Source organism: Typopeltis vanoorti, chromosome 15 (assembly GCF_054136105.1).
Source record: "Typopeltis vanoorti isolate ZY-2024b chromosome 15, IOZ_Tvanoo_1.0, whole genome shotgun sequence".
Lineage (NCBI taxonomy): Eukaryota > Metazoa > Arthropoda > Arachnida > Uropygi > Thelyphonidae > Typopeltis > Typopeltis vanoorti.
In genome coordinates, this window is record NC_143563.1 from 50046199 (window position 1) to 50068275 (window position 22077).

A 22077-nucleotide genomic window follows, 5' to 3' on the forward strand; every position below is an offset into this window, starting at 1 on the left:
GTACAGAAATTTCACAGAGAGAGAGAGGCAGCAGACCAACTCCTTTCGGCGTTCAAACAAAAGGTGAGAAGTCGGATCCTACACGGTCATCACCACCACAGGCAAAACAATACCCTAGATTGTCTCCACCAAGACTGGAATCCACGGAATCAATCCTGGCTGAGCAGGTAGACTGCATCATAGTCCACTTTACAGCATAGAAGTGACATCAATACACACCAGCCATTTCCAAAAGAAAGGGAGAAGAAAGATATTTTTGTGCTCAACAGTGGGAATAATTAGCAGCTCTCATCCCCTTGTAAATAGTAGAGTTATTGTTATGTTTTTCCATAACAATATGTCAGATTTCATGTTCTTATACAGTATTATTTCAAAATAAATGTTAACAGCTTTAATTTAAAAGAAAAAATTGTCATTCAGCTTATAACTGATATTTTGATGTAACATACTTGAAGAAGGGTATGAGCATTCAACTTCTCTGCCTGACTGCAGAGAACCCAAAACCGGTTAATCCTGTACATAAGACTGTTACGTATAAAAATCTCTCTCTCTCTCTCTCTCTCTCTCTCTCTCTATATATATATATATATATATATATAGATTCATTATATATATCATATATATATATGATATATATAAAATACATATATGATCAAAAATCATACCCAAGTTAAAAAACTTTCTATTTTAAAACAGGGGAAGGATAAAGTATTACGCATCGCGAGACCATGATTTTGCTTCTATATATATATATATATATATATAGTATCTTGGAATCTAAGGTAACTGAACTTGATGCAATGAGTAAGAAAGGCTAACATGTTTTTGGGTGAGTAACTTGTCTTTGAATAACGTTATGACTTCGACTGTTGGGATATTAATGAACAAGGAAATTATGTCGAAGCAAGCCATGATTTCATCTTCATTAACTGTCACATCCTTAATGTACGAAACAAAGTCCACTGTGTTACTGATAATGGATGAAGACTTGCTTGAAAAACATTCCAGGTATTTTGCAAGATGTTTAGAAAGTTTGTACGTCGAAGAATCCCTTCCACAATACTTTCCACAATGGGACTTGGTGGGGTGTTTTCCTTATGGATTTTTAGAACTCCATATATGTGCGGAATAAGAAGATGGAGACAGCGTAGAGACAGGCGAACGTTTCGAGACAGCTCAGTGGTAGAATTCAATAGGTCGTTGGTACGATTTTAAAGTTCTCGATTTGGAACTCTCTCAAATATTGAGTAGGTATCACATTGTTCTAATTCAATCATCTTATTTTGGTAATCTTCAGAGTTCAGGATAACTGTTGCATTGCCTTTATCTGCGGGAAGGATAATTATATCTCTGTTATTTTTTAAACTCTTAATTGCTTTGCGTTCTGTGGAAGAAATATTATCAGCGGGTTGTTTGCGTTATTGATAACAAAGATGGATTCAATACGCAGAAGATTTGCATCTTTTGAAGTGAGGAATGAAGTAGCTTTTTCTATTTTGGTAAGGAGTGATTCTTTTGGGATAAAGTTTGCAGACGGAATAAAAAGTAGACCGCTACAAAGGATGCTTTTTTATTCGTCTGAAAGTATGTGAGAAGATTTGCTAATTATGACTTTTTCAAAGAATATGTGGGGTTTTGAGAAGTTCTTATTATTTTGTCCTCATTGTAATGTTTCAAATTTTCTGATATGATTTACTTTTTTATCATATTGTATTTGGGCTGCTTGAGATTCACAGTTCATATTAAAGATATGCCAACTCGCATTAACTAAAGATGCTTCTAATATCTGAGCTAAAGTTTTTTTTTTTTGGTGAACAGAAAAGCGAGAATACGTTTTGTATCGGAGATTCTTTCAGTCAGTAAGTCTAATTTAGCTTTATGATAGACTCTCCTCGCACGTTCTATTGTTGTATTCTCTTTAAAGGAAATAAATTTAGGAAAGACAGCGTGGAATTTCCAATGTTTTAAAAAGACCGACCTCTTGATACTTAGTCCTATTCTCTTCAGTGTTTTCTTGAAGTTTTTTTTTTTTTGTATGAGTAAGAGAAGCCTCACCATGAAGGCTATAGACGTATGATGATTAATTGATTCGGTTGAAATACATATTGTAAAAAATAGAGTTGAATGACTTAAACCGAGAGTTAGGTAAAAAAGGGGGTTTAATAGTAAAACACGACTAGTTTCTGCTTATAACAGCCTTCATCAGGTGACATAATAACTGAAAGGAAAAACACTAAACGCTGACGGTCAAAAAAACTATGAACAACATAAAGTGTCTATATACATAATTAGTACGAAAACGTTGTGGTTGTATTTAAAGCTGTTCTTTTGTTTGGTGCATTGTTGGGAGAGTGCGTGCTTGCAGCATCACGTGAACGCCAGTACGTGATTACTGCTGAATGATTATCTGGGAGTTTCTAGCTCAAGTTATTATTTAGATGTTCTGGGTTGAGCATGATTTCCCTAGGGTCTACGATTTTTCTCTCCAATTCATCATGGCAACGAAAGATGTTCGTAGATCTGTCCTAACGAATTGTATGACTTGAGTTTTCATCATTAGGATTATCCGAGAAAAGGATATGACTAAATAATCCACTGGCTCGCTGTCTTTAAGCAATGTCCCTCATGTGTTCCTCCATACGTAATTCAATAGATTTGTCCGTCTGGCCAAAATAAGGAACATCACATTCACACCATATTTTGTACACACCTGGATATTTAAGATGATTATTACAAGGTTTTAGGTGGCTTATTAAGGATGGGAGTTTTGGAAGTGGAGTGAACAAAGTTCTGATATTGTATTTTCTTAGAATATTGGCTAGTTTTTGTGAAACTGAACTTATGTAAGGAATAGATATATTGCCTTTAAATGTATTTATTTCTACTGTGTGATGATTAGGAGGATTAAAAAGCATTATTTCAATAATTCATTTGGAATACCCATTAAGTGCAAAAGTAGTTTTGAGATAGTTGATTTCTTTTTGAAGTTCATTTGGGTCATCAAGAAGAGAGCGAGCTCTATGTCCCAAGGTAGAAATTATTCAACGTTTTGGGGCACGGAAGTGATGGAACTGATTATGAAAATATCTGTTGGTATGTGTAGACGTTCTATATATCGAAATTTTAAGTTTACCAGCAGAGCGGGTCAGTTTTACATCTAGAAAAGGCAGGGAACTATCAGTTTCAAGCTCGGCTGTCAATCTTATAGTTGGATGTCGACAAAATAACATCTAAATTTAGATGAAAATCAAAATAATAACTTGAGCTAGAACCTCCCAGATAGTCATTCAGCATTAATCATGTACTGGCGTTCACAAGATGCTGCAAGCACGTTCTCTCCCAACAGTCACCAAACAAAAGAACAGCTTTAAATACAACCACAACGTTTTCGTGCTAATCATGTATATAGACACTCTAAGTTGTTCATAGTTTTTTTGACAGTCAGTGTTTAGTGTTTTTTCTTTTCTTTTATTATGTCACCTGATGAAGGCTGTTATAAGCAGAAACTAGTCGTGTTATACTATTACACCCCGTTTTTACCTAAATCTCGGTTTAAGTCATTCAACTCTATTTTTTACAATATGTATTTCAACCGAATCAATTAATCATCATACATCTATAGCTTTCATGACGAGGCTTCTATTACTCATACAAAAAGAAACTTCAAGAAAACACTGAGGAGGATAGGACTAAGTATCAAGAGGTCAGTATTTCTAAAACATTGGAAATTCCACGCTGTCTTTCCTAAATAAATTCCCTTTTAAGAGAATATAACAACAGAACGTGCGAGGAGAGTCTATCATAAAGCTAAATTAGACTTCCTGTCTGAAAGAATCTCCAATACAAAACGTATTCTCGCTTTTCTGTTCACCAAAAAAAAGAACTTTAGCTCAAATATTAGAAGCATCTTTAGTTAATGCGAGTTGGCATATCTTTAATATGAACTGTGAATCTCAAGCATCCCAAATACAATATGATAAAAAAGTAAATCATATCAGAAAATTTGAAACATTACAATGAGGACAAAATAATAGGAACTTCTCAAAACCCCACATATTCTTTGACAAAGTCGTAATTAACAAATCTTCTCACAAACTTTCAGACGAATAAAAAAGCATCCTTTGTAGCTGTCTACTTTTTATTCCTTCTGCGAACTTTATCCCAAAAGAATCACTCCTTACCAAAATAGAAAAATTTACTTCATTCCTCCCTTCAAACGATGCAAAACTTGTGCGTATTGAATCCATCTTTGTTATCAATAACGCAAAACCCCCCGCTGATAATATTTCTTCCACAGAACGCAAAGCAATTAAGAGTTTAAAAAATAACAGAGATATAATTATCCATCCCGCAGATAAAGTCAATGCAACAGTTATCCTCAACTCTGAAGATTACGAAAATAAGATGATTGAATTAGAACAATGTGATACCTACTCAATACTTGAGGGTGTTCCAAATCGAGAACTTCAAAATCGTACCAACGACATATTGAAAACTACCACTGAACTGTCTCGAAACGTTCGCCTGTCTCTACGCTGTCTCCATCTTCTTATTCCGCACATATATGGAGTTCCAAAAATCCATAAGGAAAACACCCCACCAAGTCCCATTGTGGAAAGTATTGTGGAAGGGATTCTTCGACGTACAAACTTTTTAAACATTTTGCAAAATACCTGAAATGTTTTTCAGGCAAGTCTTCATCCTTTATCAGTAACACAGCGGACTTTGTTTCGTACATCAAGGATGTGACAGTTAATGAAGATGAAATCATGGCTAGCTTCGACATAATTTCCTTGTTCACTAATATCCCAACAGACGGAGGCATAACTCTACCCATGACACGTTATCCAAAAAAAAAAAAAAAAGATGGCCTTACTTACCCATTGCATCAAGTACGGTTACTTTAGATTCCAAGATACTATATACTATATACAAGCAAAATCATGTCTGGCGATGTGTAATCCTTTATCCCCTGTTCGTGGAATAACACCCACACACGCACGCACGCACGCACACACGCACGCACGCACGCACGCACGCACGCACGCACGCACACACACACACACACACACACACACACACACACACACACACACACACACACACACACACACACACACACACACACACACACACACACACACACACGCACACACGCACGCACGCACGCACACACACACGCACGCACGCACGCACGCACGCACGCACGCACACACACACGCACACACGCACGCACGCACACACACACACACACACACACACACACACACACACACACACACACACACACACACACACACACACACACACACACACACACATTTAGATGTCAAGTTGCTCAATAGTCCGTTGTGCACAATATGGTTCACATCAGTTGTTTTTGGGTCTTACTCCACCATATATTTCCCTATGGGGGACCTGAGGACAGAATCCAGTGGAGTAAGATCACATGATCTGGCAGAGTACTCAACTTGTCCACGAAGACCAATCCACTGATGAAGGAAATGTTCATCCAACGATTCTCTAATTTGCTGTTGGTCCATTATATTGGAAATACATTTTATCGATATTCATGAAGTAACAAAACTCACAAATAACTTAAAAGAGTGTATTGTGTTAGATATTTTTAAAAACTAATCTTAAAGTGTTTCAATTTCCTAAATAAAAATTCGTTTAGGAAATTGAACTTTCCTTTTATATAAACTTTCATTCATAAAATATATTAAAAATGCTTGATGGAAACGTACATTCGAATGACTAATAATTATTAATATGGAGATTAAACTTACTCGTTGTCTTCCATCCCCAGCCTACTTCAATGAATTTATCACCAGCATCATATTTATCTGTTGAGTGAGGTAAACAAATTGGATTAAGTTTATCATCGAGTCCAATAACTTCAACTTGTAATTCTATTATAGCCAAATCATTGTCATAAGGAGAAGGTTCACCAAATCCTTCATGTAAGGAAATTTTTTCAGCTCTAATCTTTATTCCACGACCGCGTGTTTCTATGAACACAAAGACGTCATCAGGAACGGACAAAACGTTCTTCCTAAAAATGAAACAAAAACTGTACTCACTGCTAAACGTTGTTATTTAGATAAAATAAATAACGTGATGTCAGTTTCTAATTAAGTGAAAATAAGAAAAGTTTGAAAATTGTAAATTAAAAAAAATGATTCAATTAGACAAATTAGATTGCAATTCATTTGAAAACTTATTTTCTAAAGTAATGCGGCCAGCCACAACACTGATATCGTCCAGAAGGATTTCAGAAATACGGCATGAATTGAATTTTGTGATTCATTGAACTGATCGGATATTTCAGAACGATTCAGAACAAATAACAGAAGGATTTTCATTGCAAGCCAACTATTCTGCAAGTGAGAAATATTTCCGTCATGGGCTGGAAATACCTGCGAATGCTTTTGTTTATCAAAGGAAGAGAAGCCAAGAAAACCACAGCGGATTTGAAAACTAAAAACAAAGTACCATAAAATATTGGTTGACGTTTCTGAATTAAGTAGTTACTGAATGTTTATACTCCAACGAATAATAAAATTTGATTCTAAGTAATAATAAATCTATGGTTACGTATATAAAAGAAATAATAAAAATAAGATATAAATAAATTCATTGGGATAACCATTTCGAAAATACCATATCGCTCAGAAACAAATTTTCAAAATGATTTTGAAAATCTTCCAACTGAAACAAAGTGGCGATTTTCATAAATAATAATATATGGTTATTAATAATTCCCTTTTCAACCTTATTATGTAATACATGGAAAACCACGTGCAACAGCGATTTAGAATTATTTAGTCGAACAATATATGTTAGGATGTTCTTTGGAAATTGCTTTGGATGCTAGATCTCTGCATTCATTCAGTTCATTATGATCTATTCACAAAAACCGTGATGTGTAGCATGTTTGTCTCTCCTGGGAAAGAAGAGAAAATCTATAATCATACCCCGACGTGAGCAAAGAAATCAGCTGCACTCTATATACACAAGTGCCTAGTCTTGAAGATATTCACAAGAAACGTTTTGTTTGGTTACCCTTTGATATAGATGAAAACAGCAATATTCCTTGATTTGTTTTCATGTTTAATGAAATTTAAAACAATAAAATGGTATGTCGATATTTGAAACTGATCATGTTTGCATATCGTAGACACATTTCAATATCTGTAAGCCATAAATGGCAAAAAAGTTCGTAGAACGATATTCCATAACGAAATATTGGATATCATGGGTGAAACTGAGGCGCCTTAATTGGTTGAGATATGGAGGTGAACTGACATTTCTCCCGCCAACCCACACAGCATCAGAATTTCAATGCACGAGTAATCTCTACAGAATTTCTAAGAGGCATAAGGGTCATGAAGTCATTGAAAATGAAGTCAATGTGTTTGCTACTATGATTTCATGAAAAGTGGATAATTTTGTTCCTCTTCTGTAGGTATATGTTTTGTTCGTGCACTTTTATGATGTTTCGGATTCCTCACACAATTTCAATAGAATGTTTCGGAGAACTATCACATTTTCTATCAGTCTTCTTTATCATATCAAACTTGCAAAAGGGAGCATGCAATTTACATGGCAGACATTGCAAATAGTATTAATAACATTATCATAAACAGTAAGCAGATTCAAATGCATCTAAATAGGTTGACCATGACAGCATAACGACAGAAAGAAAAGATGAATGGATGAATAGATGGATGGATGAATTAATTATATAATTTTAGTAAAATAATAAAAATAATTATAATTTGACATCTTCTATTCCCTTATAGGGATTGATGAGGCCTTTAAACCCTATTTAACTTTCGCAGACTAAGCGAACAGTTCAATCTCCACCGGTAGGCAATCAGAGATAGCTGGCCCATGTCTAGCACTAATTACAGGCAGTCACCGATTAACAGACCGGAAAAAGTGCTGCCGTCTCTTGGTACCTAACGCTAACAGGATATATTGTTGTCTGAAATAATATGGGTTCCACGTTCGATTTTCTTGAGTTTACGGGAAGAAAAACCCACTTGCCTGTGCTAGAGATCGACTAACTCGGAAACAGGTTGAAGAAAGGCTTAGAAAAAGTTCCTCTAATTAGTGACTAGACTCGAAGTGTAGTCTGACTTCGTGATGCCAAGTGCAGAGGATGCAGTCGCCACTTCCATTGAGCTAACTTACATAATTTTACGATATGTTATATATAAATTATAAGATTCTAGAGAAATGTGCCATAATTTCAGTACTGGTTTCTACAACTCACCTATCGGTAAATATGCTCGCTGCTGTAAGGACGTGTCCATTGCTAATCAATGCTCCTCCACCGAGAACTTCCTTTTTGTAGGAGATACGAGCCTATAACAGAGGAGTATTTAAAAATCGTTCCAAATATATCGTAAAGAAAGTTTCAGGAATAGTTAATAGAAAGGCAACTAAGGGCATTCTGTTTAATTGAAATTGTCGGTGAGAAGAAAATGAAAGGGAACTCTGCAATCTTAGTCTGAGTTTAAATAACTGAACAGAACAGAAAATGTTTTGAATCTCATTATAAATTGGACTAAGTAAAAGGCAAATGAGTTACCAGTTTCAATCACCATTTTTGTTCTGCAGATGTCAGGATTAATCAATCTCCAAAGAAATACAAATAGGAATGTATTAACTCCAGATAGTCAGGAAAAAAAATAGTAATAAAGAAATTCCGTTGCAAGATGTGGAAATTTTAGAAATTTCCTCCAGATCAGTGGTAGCTCTCTACTAGTTGTTTTCAAAAAAAAAAAAAAAAAAAAAAAAAAGATAGACAGGGAAAAAGGAAGTGATATAGGTTTTGGAGGATTACGTTTTTAATTATTATTTATAGAACATTATATACACTTAATAATTACTTAAATATTATGTTTTTTTTATATTTGAATATATTACTTTTTACATTTTTTGCATGAATCTTTAAACTTAAGAAAAAACAAAAGAAAATAATAGAAATCTTACAATCCAAGGATAATCAAGTAGCTTGGTTTCTCTCCAACCATAAACTGGCGCTTCTGGACGCCTATTTGCTATTCCACATTCTGAGAGAAAGAAAATTTTTAATGTTATGCAAAGTAATACAAACATTTTATTTAGCACTTCATACGTTGTGAGTACGAATTTTAATAATCTTCCTGTACAAAAATTTCTTTGATGCGATTGATTTTGGCATCTTTCGAAATTATACCAAAGACCTGATTTAAATATTAACATTTTCGTCTGGAAGATAAATCTTAGATTAATCTTTTGTTGTTTCCCATCGCACCATTTTTGTTTGTTAAGCATAACAGTTAGAATATAGCTGCATATAACATGAGCTATTTTACAGAAGAACTCAAACTGTAACTTATTAACTTATTCATTCGGTCATAGAGTATAGAATTCTCATTTAAACAGCACATTTCCCAATTTTATCAAAATTTATCGTTACCAAGCATTTTTCTAAGACATGCATTTCTTTGAAGTCAGTTGTGTTATGTGTTGTGCAATGATCTACCTTTAGTAGCCAGACAATCATTTTATTTGATGTTAAGCAATTTAATAACTATAAAGTTTCTGTAACCAGAGGAACAACTGGACAGCATTTGAGTTGGAATAAAACATCGGATCGAATCCAGTCCGGAAAGTGATTCGAATACTGTCGAGCTTTTTCTAAGGAAGTCGAGTTAGTTCGAACATGAAGATTCAGCCTGTAAACAAATTATCCACTACGGTAATCTCATCCCCTATAATACTTTGGATGGACAGAAAGTTGAAAAGAAAGAAGAAATTTGTTAAATTTAGATTTCGGGAATCCATTCGAGCTCTTTAGGAAATACATCCGGGGGTTAAGGATTTTGCAAAGAAGATCAACAAAGGGATAGGAAGTAAAATATATTTTCTGAATACACTTAAGAAACAATGATGATGATGAGGTGTCTTAACAGATTCGAGGAGAGTGAGAGATTACCTATGCCAGTTCCAGTGATTAGAAAAGCGACCATAGAAATATCTGAAGCGAAGGCAAACAGTAGAAGCTGAAATTCTTTAAAAAACCGGAGAGAATTAGCGAGAGATAGGCCTTTTTTCCATCAAATTAATTCCCTCCTGTACCAAGTCATGATTTTAGAGTATGCTTTGGATTTCTAAGAACAGTATTCTTACATATGAGATTACCTCAAATGTAAGAATACTGTTCAATGGCAGGGTTGGATTTACAGAATCACCAGTTGCTACAAGTCAAAGTTACTTCTTGGAAGAAAAAGAAACATAATTACTTGAATTTTGAGGAAGCGATAATTGTTTTCACTATGAAAGATTGGAAGTTAGAGTTATTCTAGGAGGGAAATTTTTAATTGTTCAGAAGTTTCTATTTGTAAATGATGATTCTTATATTCGGAGAGATTGGTAGGTAGGTAGGTAGTGTCACAAGTCGTTTCACAGTCACACCTTTGCTCCATAATCTTTGTTCCTTATTAGAACCAACCCTTTAAGTCTTCTTCATTCGACAATTCGATGAAACACCACTCAACAACTTGTTAAGTGGTGTTTCATCGAATAACATATCCCTAGCAAACGAAATGTGGGTATTATTAAAAGAGAGGATGAAAGAACAGCGTTGTTTTTAATGAAAAAAAGGCAGGTGTATATATTGCTACACTGGAGTTAAGTAAATTACCAGAACACCATTAAAGAAAACATCGTTGAGATTAGAATTTTTAAGTTATAGATCTGTAGATGTTGACTGTCTAAAACTTTTGTTCATTTCTAGAGTGCCTTCTTCCTTAAATGAGAAAGCGTATGGGGATTCTGTCATAAACTCTGACATACGTGTCATTTTTTGTAATAGGAGAAGTTTTGTAGTCTATTTTGGAGAGATACTGGTGATTCTGTAAATCCATCCTTGGTTGAAAGATACCATATTTAAAACATGAGATGAGTTTCTGGGATGGAAGTACCCTATTTGCTCGTATCCCAGATCAATAATTCAGGAACCTGCCCAAGACAAGTTTAGAAATAGTTCTTCTATTCGGCAACTAGAATCGAACTTATAACAAATATTTCTCCATAATTTATTATTATGAAAGCGAACGTCATTTCTACAGGCTACACAGGGATTTTCTTCTGAATTCGAAAAGAAGCCAGAAGAAAATCAGTTCATCACTAAACAAAAAGTCATAGAGTGTCATCTGATTACATTATAACCACATACAAAGTCTGTTTAAACATCACAGGATTTACATTCTGCAGATTATCACAATGAAGAACGACTTCTATAAATGTGCTTAAGGATTCCACGCGAAACTCTCCTTGGGATGAGGTGGGATTTAAAAATTTAAATAACTTTGGTTCTTGTTCTCAACCTGTCTACTATGAGTTATTCTTTTTTAATCTACATGAATAACCATGATCTTTAATTTAGTAAGAGGAATGGACCATAGTATGTACGTGCGCGTGCCCACGCGCGCGCGCACACACAAACATACACACAAACACACGCACTGATAGCATTGAGCATTTTTACATTAGTAAAGGATTTCATAACAAAGGGTTGTGATGAACTTCAGCGCATTGAGATGTCTATTACCTATGAAATTAACCTAAACAAAACCTTCATAATATCTACTAGATAGAAAGATAATAAAAATAATCTCAGTAGTCTCTCATTGTTTGTATTTCCAATAAAACTATGGAAATATACATAGCTTATTTCTCTATGGAACTTCCAGCAAAAATGGCGTTTTTACATGGGTGTGTTCTCTCCCATGTCGATTTGCTTTGCCATTTTCTGTAGTCATGATCCAAATTGTCTTCAGATTATTTGAGATGCAAAAATGCCAACTGTCGATCCATACTTCTTTTGCAAATCACCCACCTCAAACTCAAATGGTCATTTTAATCATCGAAATACTGGTTTGTTAAGTCAAGTGGAGTGTCTCCACTATCCATTCTGTAGCCTTAACGTTATTTGTTCATCCTCGAGAATGATATAAAAAATTCTCATCAGTGAAGCGTTCAGTGAAACCCCGAACTGTTCTAATGGAATGATATGCTCCATCACCCCATCAGGAAAGGCCTAACCGAGCTCAACATCACACTGCATGCACATATCCATCTCTGTGTACAGTTCTCTATTCATATGTAATTCAAGAGAGCCATTTGGTTGGTAGCAATTTTATCGTTATTCAGGAACATCTATTGAAAACATAAAAATTCTTTAATGAATTGCAATTATAATTAGATGAGAAAAAGTAAATGCTTTAAATAATTAGCTTTTATATTCAAGAACATCAAGCTTATCAAAGACACAAAGTAATCTGTTTCTCTCTTTCTCTCGCACTTTTTCTTCCATCTATTTTCTATTTACCTCGTCCATTAGTTAATACAGGAGGTAGAATGTACTTGCAGGGAGGAGCATCCTCGGTATGTTGCTTAATCCATAAATAGAACCTGGAAACTCTAGTAAAAATTCCTGGATAATAATCTACATTATAGTTTCTCTCTTTTTGACATCTTATTCCCATGGATGCTATTCCAGCAATGTACCATTTTTCGTCACTTTTGATAATCAATGGATGACCATGATCTCCCTAAATTCATGGATGAAAAGGTCACAATGAGGATTAATTTTGAAAGTGAACAGCAATTCTGATGAAAGTGCCAATATTAAAATATTAGCCTATCACAAATATCCAATTTCATATAACAGAATAATCTAGATCAGCGTTCTTCAAACTTTTTACATCTGCGGACCGGGGAAAATAGGAGAAATATTTCATGGACCGGCTGACAGCTAAGACAGAAACATAAACACATGTAGGTGGTATTTTATTTATTAAATACAATATTATAAAATTACAATTTTTAGCTAATACGACATGTGCTGCTGCTTAGAGGTTAGAAAATTTGATACACGTGACTGGAGCGTTGATTCGGAGAGACGAAGAATTATTTGGAAATTTAGGTCGAATCGCTGCCGGTCCGCGGACCACAGGTTGAAGAACAAGGTTCTAGTCGAAATCCAGGTTTTTTAGTGCTACAAAGACAGTAATGCACAAATTACTCCAATTTCTTTACAGCAATTGGAGTAACTTCTGTAAAGAGACTGTAAGTTATTCTTTGAAATCATAAATGCTTGAAACTTGCAGAGGGATAGAAAACTGTAATCTGAAGGTGATTTTATCTTCAAATGTTGCACTGTTACCTTGCTTACTACAAAAGAAAAGCAAGTGATCTTTCCTCTCCATAACAGGATTTCTGATTTAGCTGATCGCTGACTCAGGTACACGTTGTACTGATATGCCATAAGTCGCCAACATTCGAGGTTGGCATAAATAAATAAACGGAATGTGATAAAAAAGGGAAGTTTTGAACAAATCACATTTCTCATTTAGCGAGTAAACATACTTAGGAATTATAAACACGTTAACACAAGATTATTTTTAATATTTGCCAGATATTTCAGTGTGACAATAACAGACTCTCTTCAGTGGCTACATAGGAACTGTTTAAGAAACCTGGAATACTTACAATTGATCAATTAAAAGCAGAACGTGCCGGGTGATGCTACATTGCTAAGCATTATAGAGAGGTAAAATTTCGTTAGCGTGTTGTCTAGTTTATAAGTATTAATTCACATAATAATCTTAATTTACAGATAACATTAGACTACTGTAAGAATAAAAAGTCTCAATTTTACAAAAAACAAACTTTAATGGAATTAATTTTTTAACTTGGGGATACTGTATATTAGGGTTACCAAGTAATTTTATAAGCTTGGTTATTTAACTCCTAATCACAAGTATGCAAACAATTACGTTTGCGCCTGAAACATAGTTCAAGTCTAAAGATGGTACAACACCAGAGCAACTCATTGTAAAGGTAGGTAAAGCTCTGATCTCTATTCTTAGTATTTTCCAATAATGTAAAGCACATCTCACTAAAAGATGTATACTGCAATACATTATGGGTGGGGTTACTTCCCAGACAGGTTTCAACCTTTTTTGAGGTCTCCTCAGTGAGTAGCTAGACCCTAAATACCCAGACCGGTTTCAACCTTTTTTGAGGTCTCCTCAGTGAGTAGCTAGAGCCTAAATACCCAGACCGGTTTCAACCTTTTTTGAGGTCTCCTCAGTGAGTAGCTAGAGCCTAAATACCCAGACCGGTTTCAACCTTTTTTGAGGTCTCCTCAGTGAGCGGTTAGAGCCTAAATACCAAGGTTTTAGTAATACAGAGCCTTATCAACTTTACCTATAGAAGTTGCTGCAAGGCGTTTTCATTTTTAATAAGAATTTCTGGAGGAGATACAGATGTAATTAATTTTTTATCTTGGGGATACTGTATATTAGGGTTACAAGTAATTTTATAAGCTTGGTTATTTAACTCTTAATCCCAAGTATGCAAACAATTAAGTTTGCGCCTGAAACATAATTGAAGTCTAAATATGGTACAACACCAGGGCAACCCATTGTAAAGGTGGGTAAATATATCTATATCTCCTCCAGAGATTCTTATTAAAATTAAAAACACCTTGCAGCAACTTCTATAGGTAAAGTTGATAAGTCTCTGTATTACTAAAACCTTGGTATTTAGGGTCAAGCTACTCACTGAGGGGACCTCAAAAAAGGTTGAAACCGGTCTGGATAGTGACCCCACCTATAATGTATTGCAGTATACATCTTTTAGTGAGATGTGCTTTACATTATGGGAAAATACTACGAATAGTGATCAGAGCTTTACCCACCTTTCCAATGAGTTGCCCTGGTGTTGTACCATCTTTAGACTTAAACTATGTTTCAGGCGCAAACTTAATTGTTGCATACTTGGGATTAGGAGTTAAATAACCAAGCTTATAAAATTACTTGGTAACCCTAATAAACTTTAATGTGTTATCTGGATTAAACGTTCCCATATTTTTGATAGACAGTCATTTCGATTTATGTTAGGGCGTTGAAGTAAGGCTTCAGCACTTTCGATAAACATTCGTTTGAATTTGTCGGCATCTGTGGAGTAGGCAAGTCTTGGGCCAGAGGGTGTTGTGGCTTGTTTATATTCCGTGCTGAGCTAATCCAGATTTATCGGATTTGTTACGCAGAACGTAAGATTGATGATCCTGAATTTGTTTTTCTATGGAGCGTCCTGTGGTTCAAAATACGAAAGGTTCCAGTTACAAGGAACTTTATACACACCAGGCAGAGACATTGTTGAGCTTTTATCTTTAGAAGAGTGAAAATAGGGATGTTTTGTTAATAGGGATATAAGTGGTTGTTAAATCATATTTCTTCAGAATTGTTGAAATGGGTTCTGAAATCCCGGAATATAAGGAATTGAACTCTACGAATTGATTCTTTGTTGTTTTGCATTGGATTGTAGGAATCGAACAAATGTTGTGTGCGTTTTTTGGAGAAGCCATTTAATTTCATGTCGTGCTTCATAATTGAAAGTTCATTCTCTAATTCATGAGGAGCTGAGCAGTTTATTCTAGCTCGTCGGAGTAAGCCTTTTATGATTCCTGTTTTTCGACAGGGATGATGATCAGATTGCTTGAGAATATAACGACCAGTGAAAGTTGGTTTTCTGTAAACTGTTGTTGTTAGAATACCTGAGGGTGAACGGATGAGGAGGATGTCTAAAAGGATAACTTGTTGACTTTTTCAATCTCCATGGTAAACTTGATACGAAGATGTAAGGAATTGTTTCTAGATAAAAAGGAAGGTAAGGAATCTCTGTTAAGAGGCTACATTGAAAAGATGTCATCTACATATCTTACCCAAAAGGATGGCTGAGGGAATATAGATAAAAACAGGACGTCTTCTAGATGTTCTAAATAAAAGTTGGCTAAAGCAGGTGAAAGTGGACTTCCCATGGCCGTTTCTTCTACTTAGTTGGAAAATTTGTTTTAACATAAGAAATATCCAGAGTGCATCAGGAAATCAAATAATTTTAAAACATCTTGTCGCAAGATGTTAGCAACTAATTGTAAAGTCTTTTAGAAGTACATTAGTATATATTGGGAGACTACATCAATGTTCTCCATAAGATTAAAAGATTGTAATGAACCCACCTTCTCCACAGATAACGTCACAAATTCCAATGCCTATTTAACGAAAGTGCTGAGGCCTTAATTCAACGCCATAACTTGAACCGAAATGACTGCCTATCCTTATCAAAAATATGGGAAAGTTTAATCCGAATAACACATAAAGTTTTTTGTTTTTTAATTGAGACTTTAATTCCAACATTAGTCTAATGTTACCTATAAATGAAGATTATTATATGAATTAGTACCTATAACCTAGTCATCACGCTAATGAAATGTTACCTCTTTTAATGCGTAGCAGTGTAGCATCACGGTGCTCGTTCTATTTTTAAATGATGAGTTAGTATTCCAGCTTGTTTAAAGAGTTCCTACGTAGCCGCTGAAGACAGTCTGTTATATTCAGACTGAAATATCTGGCAAATATTAAAAATATTCTTGTGTTAACGTGTTTATAATTCCTAAATATAATGTCCCAAGTGTCTTTTAAGGGGAAGCATAATGCAGACTTATGTCAATCTAATTTAAACGCATAATTTTGATGATACTCACGATATTTTGTTCTCGTTGTTCTTCACATAATATTTATAGTGGTCTTAAATACAAAGGCATATTCAACATACAGGACGCCAGGCTAGAGTAAGAGAATAAATATGTCAGTTTGATTGCTCTTTTTCTAGTAAAAGAGCAATCAAACTGACATATTGACAAACTGAAGTAAAAAATAAAAAAATATATTTGTCGAAAAAGAAATTCAGCGCCTGCCGAAGTGGGGAAAGAAGAAGTAGCAAGGAAGGTTTTTTGTTTTCTAACTACGATGGTTGTTTGCTGCATATTTATTAATGTATAAAACAAGTACACTATCTATCAATAATTGTACGGACATCCCTGTTATTTGAAGTTGTGGAATATAACCGGTTTGTTAATAAAATAAAAACAGGTGTGAAGAGAGTGGAATGCAGTATTTCATCGTAGCAGTTGAATGTAGGTGGTAAGGCAACACGACGTGAACTCAGTGACTTCAAGAGAAAGTTCTTATCATGGGATATCACATTGGTGGCATGTCCATACAATTTCCAATCAACTGGAGCATCCAAAATCAACGGTTGGCAATGTGATCAACAAATGGAGTCGTTCATCACTATTGCAGGAAAATGTCCAGAATAGCCACCGAAAATGACTGATAAGGACAGAATGGTGTAAACACGGGTGGCAGGCAAAAACTAGCTACAATTGACAGATCATCCGTGATGAAGTCTAGAGAGCAAATAAGACCACGTGAGTATTAATACTGTACAAAAAGACTTCCATTTACTGAGTTTCAACGGACGAGCAGCGGCACACAAGCCGAACATCTAATAAAAAAAAACAAGACGGATCGTCTGGTCTAGTGCGAAGAGCGTGTGAACTGAACAGCAGATCAGTTCACAAATATGTCACTCAGTGGAAAACCATGCTCTGGAGCGATTAATCAAGATACACCTGTTTTCCAATCAGATGGCAGGATGCCGTTGCAGACGCAGCTTGATGAACACTCGTTACCACAGTGTATTGTACACACAGTAAATATTTTGTGAGGAGTATTGGTGTGGGGTGTATTCAGGTAGGTTGAAGTGGGACTGCTGACCATTGTCCATGGTTCCATGAAGGCAGCTCGGTGCAGAGGCGTAGCTAGAGGGGGTCGGAGGGGGCTGTCCGTCCCGGACGGCACTTTGAACATTTTTGCACTTTTGCAGTTAATTCTAAAATACAGTCTCGATAACTCAATTCCAACTATTGTAATACTACAGCGAATTTTCCTCATAATTGCTGTAAGTGTTGTTAGTTATAAGAGGAGTTTTTCTAAATTAAAATTGATTAAAAATTACCTATATTACTATGAAATAGACTTCGACAATGTCATCGACGATTTTGCTAACAGAAAAGCAAGAAAAAGAACATTTTAGAATGTTAAAATTAAAATTTTACTTCAAAAATAAACATAGTGTCTTAATTTATTTTCTTGTACGTCGTTTTGACTTTCTGTAGTATTTTTGGTGTGTATTGAGAGGGGAGGCAAACTCAGGGATCACCCTGGGCGGCTAAAGCCCTAACTGCATCACTGGCTCGGTGCCTTGATATTCTGGATAATAAGGTGCTGCCTACACTGTTGAATTTTTATGGAATAGACCCATTTTACTCTCAGTTCGACAATGTCCCATTCCACAAAGCTGCAGCTGTTATAGAATGGTATGAAGAGATGGATGTTAAACGATTGCCCTGACTGTGCACAGTCCTGATCCCATCGAATACCTATGGAACGAATTTGAGCGGTGATTGAGGTCCAGAGCAGCAAGTCCTTGAACTCAATGCTGTTCGAACTCAGTGCTGCTTTAGTCGAGGAATGGAGAAATAGTCCACTGGATATCTGCTACACATTGGTGGAAAGATTCCTTCAAACGTAGCGGAAGCCAAAGGTGGACATACCCGATATTTGTGTTCGAATGCTGGTATCAGTGGTAAATCGCTAATGTATTCGGACAAGTATCGGTAAATAGTGTAAAGTGACTACCCATTACAATCATGAATTACGATGGTTACGAAACAGATATGTATTTAGAGGGAATGAATGCCTGTGAGGATATTCCTGTCATCAACTACGATGTATTTCATTTCTCTTCTTTTCCTAAGAAGAGAAGAGAAATGTATCCACGACCTGTTGATTGAACGTGAGGTGTGCTACCACTCAGCCCACCCAGCGCTTAGCACACCTCACGTTCAATCAACAGGTCGTGAGTGGACTCATCGCGGGACACCGAAACTATCAAAACAATATCTATCATATCTCTTCTTGAGTTCATTTACAGACGAAGAACTCACGACCGATTCAGGCAACGCATTTCACTTATTCACACCCTCCAGGCGAAAAACCTTGTGAGAACGAGATTTTTAATTTCCAGGGGTAACCTCGTGTTCTTCCATCACTATGATACAGTTGAAATATTTCCCCTGCAGCAATCTTGTAAAACTCTTTTAGTAATTTAAATGTTTCTATCATATCCCCTCTTCTCTGCCTTTTAACAACCTCTGCAATCCACATGTTCTCAATCTGTCAATGTAGGGAGCATTTTTTACATCACTCTTAAATTTAGTCACTCTCCTCTGAACCCTCTCAACAACCTCCTAATCTCCAAGGAGTCCAGATGACCAGACTTGAGCGTATTAATCCAAATGTGGAAGTATCAGTACCTTATAAAGGGGAATAATAACCTCTTTATCTCTGGATGTTAGTGTGTTCTTCAATAAGCAAGTAATGCGATGTGCAATCTTGGACACCTTAGCAATGTGTCCTCTGAACTTCATCTAACTATCCACGAACCCATCCAAATACTTAGCATTATCAATCTCTTGGAGTACCTTTCCATCAATGTAGTACACAGCTGGTAATCATTTAATCCCAAAATGCATAACCTGGGCAGTAACGAGGATATTAAGTGCCTGTGTCAAGTGTCTAACTTGCGTCACCCTAACCGAAAAATAACAAAAATTTTGAAAAATTGAAATGTAACAAGCTAAATACTACTATCTCCAATACGTTAAATACTTAATATTAACCCCATCAAAATGAGTTGCAGAATTTGTGTGTCTAAACCGTATAGCCGAAATTTAAAAATACAATAATAAATAGCGGACTTTTATATCTATTTATTTATTATTATTTTTTTATTTTTTACGTTTTGCGACCCCGTGGCGGGTGTCACTTTCGCCACTCCCTCGTTACGACACTGTGCATAACTTTACACTTTTCTACATTGAACTGACATCCATTACCTTTTGTCCATTTCACCAGCTTATTTAAATCATCCTGCAAACTCTTAACATCAGAATGATTTTTTGTTGTGCTACCCAACTTTGCATCATCAGCAAACAACTGAATATCTTCCTTTAAGGCATGCCCTATATCATTTGTGTACAAATTAAACAATAACAGTCCCCCCCCCAAAAAAAAGAGCCAGAAGCACACCCTGGTCATCTGCTTCATCCTAGACTCTATTCCCCAATACACAACTTTCTGGTATCTGCCCTGAGCTATAATCTTATCAGTATCACCAGATTCGTATTCGTCCATATCTACTCCAATTTGCGCAACAATATTCCATGGGGTATCCGGTGGAAAGCCTTAGCAATATCCAGAAGTACCCTGTGTAGCCATATGTCCAACTCAAATGTCATTCTATTATGAAAAGTTAATAAATTACAAAGGCAAGATCAACCTGTAACCAAACCATTTTGGCACCTACCTAGTGTCACATTCTGATTCACCCATTCTTGATTTCTGTCTTTAACAAACTTTTCCAATACTTTTACCATCACTCCCAAGATGGTGAAAATGGTCTGTAACTTTAGAATTTTAGAAGAACCTTTATGAAAAGGAAAGACTTTTCCTCCCTTCCACTCCCTATATAGGAATAGTAATAGTGCTCTTGATTAGACTCACTAATGGAAATGCATGGAATCATGACTACTAGATCCTAGACGAATGTTCTGGACAATTGTCTGTCACATTAAAAAAGTCTTAAGATATTGATACTGGTATCAATACCTTAAGACTTTTCCAATACTTAAAACTGGGACTTTCAACCTGGCAACATTCCACGTGATAATGAAATGACTGACATCATGAAAATTGTTCTAAACCTGATATAATAATCATATAGAGGTGCCATGGGTTTTCCTGCCGGAAAATCCCAGCGAGCAATGTCGGTATTTTAAACAGTCAAAACAACTATACCAGCTAGAAGAACCCATGCAGATAAAAAACAAAAAAGACTTAATGTACTGTCTCATAAGCCTCAGCTAGTTCGGGTTTAATTCCAAAGGAAAAAACTCTTTACAGAATAAACATGCGATGAACTAGTATGCGAAATGAGGGAACAGGCAAGACGTTATCTTCGTTACTATAACTTGGTAATGTTTTCAAGTCTGTGTGTGTGTGTGTGTGTGTGTGTGTGTGTGTGTGTGTGTGTGTGTGTGTGTGCGTGTGCGCGCGTAAAGTATTCCTCCTCTTCATTACACTTGATGTCCTATCTGTAGCTCTACATTTATTTCTTTGATACTATTTCCTCCACAGCATCTTTATTTTTAAAAGGTTCTGTGGAAGAAATAATATTGTTGCTACATTAGCAATCATCTATACATTTAGATACAGCGATAATGAAATAAAATAAAAATTATGTAATTTTGGTGAATAAACACTTTGTTTTGTAATGCTGCATGACTGAAAAAATTGATACAGTAAAATTTGCTCCTTTCTCCTAATGTGGCCAATGAACATCCCACATCATTCACGTTTTAGCGAGTTGAATTTCGAATCATTCTGTATTTTGATGAGATGAAGATCAACTCGTGCTCATTTTCTAAACGTTTATCATTCTGTTTCACAAAATTACCCACTAAATTAAATACCTTTGCCTCTATGATTTTTTTAGGAATTCTTTCTGCTAATTAAATAATTAATATTTTCCACTTACCTTACATGCACCTGTATGCATTTCTCCTCCTGCACACATTTTACTTTCAGATGTTATCACGCCATATTCTTTCGAACATTTAAAGTCGGAATATATTCGTATTTCGACTTCTTGGGCAACCGAGTTTGAAAGTTGTCCTAATACAAAACGCACGAGTTTTTAGAAAACCATACAAATATAATTTATTTGTTTATTTTAAACATACAGTTAAAAGAGATGGACTAAATAAATATAGACTGTGTATAGAATAAATACAGATATAAGCTAATGCTAATGTCGGTTGACCAACAATCTCTACAAGGATTTGGACTTCAGTTCTTAACATGTCTACCGAAACAAACGTTTGTCGGTCCACTTAGTAAATTGTCTTCCTAAATAACCCATTTATAATTATTTCTTCAAAAAAAAAGATTTCTATTATTTTTCGAATAATGATCAAGCCAACACGAAACAAGTAGATAAACCACTGGGCCACACAGCTTAAATATATCACTGTGGGGTAATATTAAA

At 35.5% G+C, this 22077-nt stretch overlaps 1 protein-coding gene across 1 annotated transcript in view; it reads right to left on the reverse strand.

Moving 5' to 3' along the window:
• Positions 1–22077, reverse strand: part of LOC150098754 (ovochymase-2-like) — a 115376-nt gene that overhangs the window by 31749 nt on the left and 61550 nt on the right. The window contains exons 8-10 of the mRNA XM_090405743.1: positions 21568–21704; positions 8282–8373; positions 5790–6055 (exon numbers count right to left, since the gene is read on the reverse strand). Coding sequence (XP_090261869.1) covers positions 5790–6055; positions 8282–8373; positions 21568–21704 — 495 coding nt within the window. The remainder of the gene's footprint in view (positions 1–5789; positions 6056–8281; positions 8374–21567; positions 21705–22077) is intronic.